The 6834-nt window shown below is 43.8% G+C and overlaps 1 protein-coding gene across 1 annotated transcript; it reads right to left on the bottom strand.

Annotated features, from left to right (window-relative positions):
- Window positions 1–204: 204 nt before the first annotated feature.
- CBLN4 (cerebellin 4 precursor) lies at window positions 205–6834 on the bottom strand. Its single transcript, XM_011370175.1, has 3 exons — window positions 6266–6834; window positions 3157–3273; window positions 205–1505 (listed from the first exon to the last, which is right to left on the bottom strand). Exons 1-3 carry the CDS (start codon window positions 6554–6556, stop codon window positions 1308–1310), a joined length of 606 nt encoding a protein of 201 aa, XP_011368477.1. The 5' UTR covers window positions 6557–6834; the 3' UTR covers window positions 205–1307.

Genomic DNA, 6834 nt, shown 5'->3' with positions numbered 1-6834 from the left:
GATTTGATTAAACACAGTAAAGATCGTCTATGCCAACTCAGAAGATAGTCCCTAAAAATTCAGAAAGCTTTTCTTAAACTCCAGGAAAAGGAAATGAGGGGGAGGGAGGGAACGAGGGAGAAAGAGAAGAAAGGTCGATGAGAGAAAAGAAATAAATCCTGTAGAGTACACATTTCCAGAATGGAAGGGACAAAACAGTTCTGCTAACATAGATTAATCTTTATTCTAGAACAGACAGAAATAATTTTATGAATTCAAAAGACAAAATAAGATACCGCACTAAGTTTAGATATGGGATATTCGGATTTAATATTAGCTGAACAGATAAATATATACAATTTCAGGAGTTAAGGCAAAAACCAGATGATACTTCAAACACAACAGAAGGTTTGAAAAATAGGTATAATTAAAAACAAGGGCATCCCATCTCCAGTTAATAAAGTGGTCATGTCTAAGGGAAAAAAAAATCCCTTAGGTTTTAATAAAGTGGTTATTATCAATCATGTTAATTAAAGTTGAGCAAAAAGTATAAGATTTCCCGCAGAGGAGAGCTGTTTTGCAGAGGTTTGGGGATCGTGTACTTAGAACCCAAGAAAGCAACTTTTTCCTTGTCAGACTTATGATCTATTCTTCCTATTAGAAAATATAATTTGGAAAATATGACTCTTTCACATATATAATTAAAATACAACTATGAAGCATTCTTTTTTTTTTTTTTAAGGGAAGTCATGTTGGTGATGTCACAGGGTAAATTTGTCGGCAAGCCATTCGGTGTTACCCTATTGGTAGAGAAGACACAAAGCCACTGAAAAACAATCCCAAGTACCTTAAGAGAACAGAACAAACTAATTCCAAAGGAATAAGAACACGTGTGATCAATATACCAACACAATATACAGTTCTTTGGCAGATTCACACTAACCATTGATTGAAGTTGGCGCTCTACATAGAGTTTTCTCATTCTTAGACCTGGTCGCCTGTCTTTTAAAAATAAATAAATTAAGTTCCACACCTGCAACAAATTCAGTAATTCCAGGAAATCAAATTCAGAATAAAACCGCAGACAGCTTTAACTGTTACATTGACGCTTAGATAGGTATTGTCTGCTGTGAGTCCCGAAAGCACACACACACAGATCATCTGTAAAACTGTATGGGTTCGGACGGGCCTAGAATCCTTAAAGAGAATCCATGTTCATCCATGAGAAACCAATAAAAGACATCAGTCCGACGATGAGAAAATGATCTTCCGGTAACTCAGAGGTGGGCCACCCCTCACCTGGATACACAGCGTGGAGAAAGCCAATTCTATAGGGGGAACACCAGGAAGCCAGAGAACGTGGAATATTGCCAGCCTCCGACCAAGTTACCTTTCTCCAGTTTTAGGTAAACCTTGTCTTCTTTATCTAAGTACAGTAAGACCCCATTAGTGGCAGCCTCACGAGTAACATCTTTGTCCCCAGCGAAGGCAGATATTACTGGTTTTCCATTTAACATCAGGTTAACCTGCAAGGGAAAAAAAAAAAAAAATCACTGAAAAACTCTCTTTAAAGTCCAAATGTCTACTGGAGATAATAAATAATGTCTGATAATAAATAAAAAATGTCTGATGTTTAGTCACTGTATCTCCTTCCTTTCATAATAGCCAATTGCAGTGGCTAGACATAGTAGGTCTACTAAGCTGATTTTTAAAAATAAAATTTAAATATATCCCATAGAATTTTTTTTTTAAATGCCTGCAAAAATAGAATACCATCTATGGAGAGCAACCTAGCTGTGTGGAAATTGGCCTCCCTTCAGTGAAAAAATTAAGCTTACTATGTTATTCACCTCTCATATTCAACAGCAATCTTTTGATAATAAAGCAAGCCCGTGGCTCCCCAGTATATTAGTAAAAAGAGACCCGAATGCCCTTTGCTCTGACAAACCCAGATACGGCGAGACTCTATCCACTTCCTTGCAGGTTGCTATGCAGCTGTGACAGGCACAGTGCTGAAAATCGTTTGAAATTCTGGACTCTGTGTGCTGTGATTTCTTTTTCTGTTTTCCCTGATGAAAAATGTGCATTAAAAATAATAATTGCCACTACCACTGAAGATTTGAATGATGGATAATTAGCAAAGAACTAATAATTAATAAGTTCAAAATTATTAACAGATGAGAAACTCAAAATTCATTCACTTTCCTCCATACTACAATTTCGATTGGACTATATTCAACATTATGTAAACTTCTAAGTAATGGGGCATGGGGAAGGCTTTCCCATGGTAGTAAATTTGTTTACTAGATACTCCTCCTTTTTACATTAAAAATGATACTGAGTAAATTAACTCTGAGGCTGATCAGTTTATCCATTCACTAAGATACGTAAAGGTGGTACATGAGTGCACCTGTCATTCATAGGGACGTAGCATACAATATAAACATCAAGCATGAGGTAAAAAGTTATCCTAGAATTCGATAGACATGTGTTGGCATTATTGGGCATTAGCATATTTAAGCATTATAGAAACTAGCCCTGCTGATGTCTGTGAGTGTAAAGTCGAGCCAATTATCTTAGAAAGCAAAACACAAAATACATTGCTAACCGAGGAACTGCAACTGACAAGGATTCACTGGCATCAGAGTAACTGACAGCACACTACTTAAAGCAAAAGCGCAGCACGCTCTTGTTAAAAAGGTATATTGAATAATTGTTCCTCCATAAATTTGTTCCTAATGGTTAACTGTTTCTCCTGATTTTTAACAATGATGGCAAATTTGTTTTATTTATTTTGTAGGCACTTGTCAAACTCTGCCAGTCTTACGATTTTTTTCCTTAACAAATTCGGATAATTTTTGCACATGCACAAAATGAAGTCAAGATCTTATAAAGAGATCTGTGTCACTGAGTTTTTACTAAGCCATCTTTTTTAAACATTTGGTTGTTATTAAGGTAATACGTTCGATTGTTTATTTTTTTCTATATGCTTCTTGTCACGCACCTTAATAGATGTTATAAAGAAGAAGATTAGATATTGTTTTAGAAATAAATGACTGTGTAGGGTTGGTCATTTTTACAGTGAAAACACATATTTGGATAAATACATAAATGCGTAACCTACGGCCAATACACACTGTGGTTGGGGATAGAGAGAAATCAAGTCAGACCACGTACCTGGATTGTTTGGCTCTGGTAGACTTTAATTACATGGAAACTGAAGCTGTAAATTCCTTTTCTTGGTGCTACAAAGACAGACTCCAGAGTGAAAAAATTACCCACGTTTACTAGGATCTAGAAATAAAAATAATAAATAACAGTAAGTTATTATAATATCCTCTTCTGTAGAATATAGTATAATAAGTTTCCTTCCATCCTCCCTTTTCCTTGATGGACAACTAGCTTAAGGAACCACAGAGAATGAAACATTGAGTTCTCTTCCTTTCCTCTTTAGTGACGTGGAAAATGGATTTGTACATTAGAAGGTTCTTCTGTCTTCTAAATGGTAGAGGGAAAAATAAAGTAACCGCTTTGTATTCGTGCTTTAATTTCCAGCAAGGCCCGATGGCACTAGAAACATCTAAGTAACGTGTGAGGGCTTACAAATCACCAGCTTTACCTCGAGAGTCGGATAAGAGGCACCTGCCATGTATTTACATTCCTACCCTGCACGGGCCAGAGGTGGCGTTCCCAGACAGCCAATCGGCATCCATGAGCTCTCTGCAGCCATTCCTAGACACATCACACAGAGGCCTGGGCACTCCCTCCACTGTGTGACATGGTCCATGACACCGAGCAGTTGGTGCACAGAGTGACCTGAATGCCCAGCCTTCCGCTGAGCCTCCACCAAACCTCTCCCCAGATTCATGGCCATTTTTTTCATCCCTATGTCATCTAGGACTTAATTATATTTTGGCAATGACTCAGCCTTTGCAAGCTGCCAAGGAGTAAAGCATGGATCAGGACAGACTGTGGAACAGCCTTCTCCCCTGCCTCTCACTGGTATCCATTATCCATTATCAATCACCTGCTCTTTATTCAGAGTTCAAGGGTCAAAAGTGTAAAATAAGTACTTTTCCCCAAAAAAAGCAACAGTGCATTTGGTATTCCAAGATGTTTAATCTGATTCTACTGATTATGAAATTAACTCTGAATTTCAATAAGTGATCTCTTAAACTAAATTTGTAAATGCCACATAGGTAAGTCCCTTCCTATGAGAAAGAGAATGTGTGCATGTATTTGTGTGTGTGTTGGGGGAGGGGGAGTTGTAAAATATCTACAGTTTCTTCCGTTTCTCTCCAAGAGATCAAACTACAAGTAGCATTCAAAAAAAAAAGTGTCTCTATAAAGGTACGTTTCCCTTATATCAATGGCGATCTGCTACTGTCTCTTTTAAACACTACATTCATACCAACATTATGCATAATTCCCTAAAGACATATGACCACCTCTGAGCAATGAACTAGAACATGGTGACAATCAGATAGCTACTCCAGGCTCAAGCACTGACTTCAAACACGCTTATGTGTATAATTTTATCTTGAGATTTCACCTTCTTCCAAAGCATCGGCTTTCTTTCTCTGACCTGATGATCAATGATCTTTCAACGACAAATCACCAGCTATGCAATAATCTCCAGCGGAAGCTTTACAGAGATTTTTTTTCCAAGCACATTTAAAATAATTTGAAACACTGAGTGGGGACTTCCTGAGTCAGATACAAGTAGCATAACTCATGAACAACAACAGCAATGTCTAATTAGTGTTGACTGCACACACAGCTGGACTGGCTCTACATGGAAATTAGAGCATCCAGGCGCATCGAGATTTACAAGAAAGTGTGTCTTGTTGTCTCTGAGATGCGTGGCTCCCAAACAGAAGAACAAACTCTTCTGTGCTTCTATTTGACGGAAAGGTCATTGAAAAGGATGCACTGTACAGACAGACGATAGTGCAACGTCCACAGTAATCCAGCATTGCATTAATGCACCAAAATACAGACCAGGGGTGGTGCTAGACTTTATTTCCATCGGGAATAGGAAATACTGCACCAGAATCCCAAAGGGGTTGCTTAATTCCTTAAAAATTACAAATACCAGCTTTACCTTGAGAGTCAGATAAGAGGCACTTATCTGATGGTAAGCCCCAGAGAGCCACTCTCTGTTTTTGACCAGCTGGAGAGCGCAAGTAATTCAGAACAATTAAATAAGGGATACAAATGTCACCTCGTCCATTCCCTGGCACACCCTGCAGTACCACTTAACCTATGCTCCTACGCATGTGGCTTTGCCTACTATTGTGAACTATACATGTGACTTTGGAATCAAAAAGACTCTGGATGCTCTTGGGGTTGAAATTAACTGACCCCCGAGTCAGTTTTCAGTTTTAAGACTTCTTGCTAAACCTATGCTGATATCCTGAGGTTTCTCACCAGCCAAACCTCTGAGCTCCATCCAGGGCGCTAAAAGGAAGCCACAGATTTCATCAGTTCCTCGGCCATCCCCTGCCCTCAATTCCAAAGTCTGTCTTTCCCCAGTGATTTGTAATCGTCTGAAAGGACTGGAGCCGGGGCCAGACGGGAGAACCCGCTCCGCAAGGCTTCCCGTGGGAGCCAGGCACAGTCGACAGGTCCCTCTGCTCCTCCTTCTCCGTAACTTTTCTCCAAGCACCAGAGAAGAGCTTTCCCCTGCAGTGGCGCCTGCAACCTGTGTGGGGGATCCCGGCCGCAGAAATGTGAGGGAGAGCCGACCCTGGCCACCGCTGCCCACCCTCTCCGACCACCTGCAGGATCTCTGCAGAGTGTGGACACTCGGAGCTCTGTTTGGGAAGAGGCTTCTCCACCTGGGAGAAACAAACCATTGATCGTGCGACGGCCACCAGGGTGCTATGGGGACAACCTCCGTGGCGCCTGATTGAGGAGTCTGAGCCGGGGACCAAGCTCTGGCCAAGAGACTACGAAGTCCAGGCAGCAGATTCCCGCCAGCTGCCACGGACCTGTTGCTGTTAAATTTGTCCTGAGCTCTCGCTGCCCGGCTCTGCGCTCCCGGCTTTTCTCCCACAGACCCAGCAGCCTCGTCCGGAGGTCAGGCAGGGATGGGGGGCAGGGGTGGAGGCGGGAGAGACAATGGAAGTTTCCGACCCAGACATCGTTGGGAAGGCGAACGGCGAAATGATCCCCCACATCCCAACCAGACGAGCTCAGCCTGAGCAGGCAGCCCCGGTCTGAGATGCCAGGCAATCGCCCCTCCCTCACCCGCCCCAGTGCCCCGCATCCCTCGGGGTCTGACCTGATCGAAGTAAATGATGCGCGTCTTGTTGCTCATCTCGGAGGGCTCGTGGTTGGTGCTCCGCACCGCCGAGAAGGCGACCTTGGAGTTGGCCGCCCGGACCGAGATCCCCAGAGGGGAGGAAGAGGAGCCCTTGGAGTCCGTGGCCGGGTTCGAGTCGCAGACCACCAGGCACTTGCCCTCCAGCACGATGGGCTCCGTGTCGTTCTGCGCCCAGACGGGCAGCGCCGGCAGGGTGAGGGCCAGCAGCACGGCCGGCACCATGGACAGCGCCCGGCGCCCCGAGCCCATGGTGAGCGAGGCGCGTGGGCAGCCGCGGCGGGCTGGCGCTTCTGCTCCCCGAAGCCGCCGCCTTCCCCGGGACCCCGGAGCTCGCGAAGGTGCCGGTGGCTAAACCCACAGCGCCGCAGGAACGGCGGCGGCGGCGGCGCACACACCTCCAGCGATTCCGCGGTCTGAAGTAGAAGTCTCCGCTCGCGCGTTCTCGCCGGCTCCGCTACCTTTGTCCTTTAAGGAGCTCATGCAGAACCCCCGACCCCACCCTCCGCCCAGGAGTCAGCCCTGCCTGG

Source organism: Pteropus vampyrus, unplaced genomic scaffold (assembly GCF_000151845.1).
Source record: "Pteropus vampyrus isolate Shadow unplaced genomic scaffold, Pvam_2.0 Scaffold162, whole genome shotgun sequence".
In the NCBI taxonomy this organism is placed as follows: domain Eukaryota; kingdom Metazoa; phylum Chordata; class Mammalia; order Chiroptera; family Pteropodidae; genus Pteropus; species Pteropus vampyrus.
Note: the sequence above shows the minus strand (reverse complement) of the source record. Positions and strands in the feature narration are given on the sequence as shown.

Excerpts from the sequence above, each read along its gene's own strand:
- CBLN4 (XM_011370175.1), bottom strand. The coding sequence starts at position 6,556 with ATGGGCTCGGGGCGCCGGGCGCTGTCCATGGTGCCGGCCGTGCTGCTG. Across the intron at positions 3,274-6,265 it reads GCATCATTTACTTCGATCAG|ATCCTAGTAAACGTGGGTAA; the intron begins GTCAGACCCCGA and ends TTTTATTTCTAG. Across the intron at positions 1,506-3,156 it reads ACCAGAGCCAAACAATCCAG|GTTAACCTGATGTTAAATGG; the intron begins GTACGTGGTCTG and ends TTTCCCTTGCAG.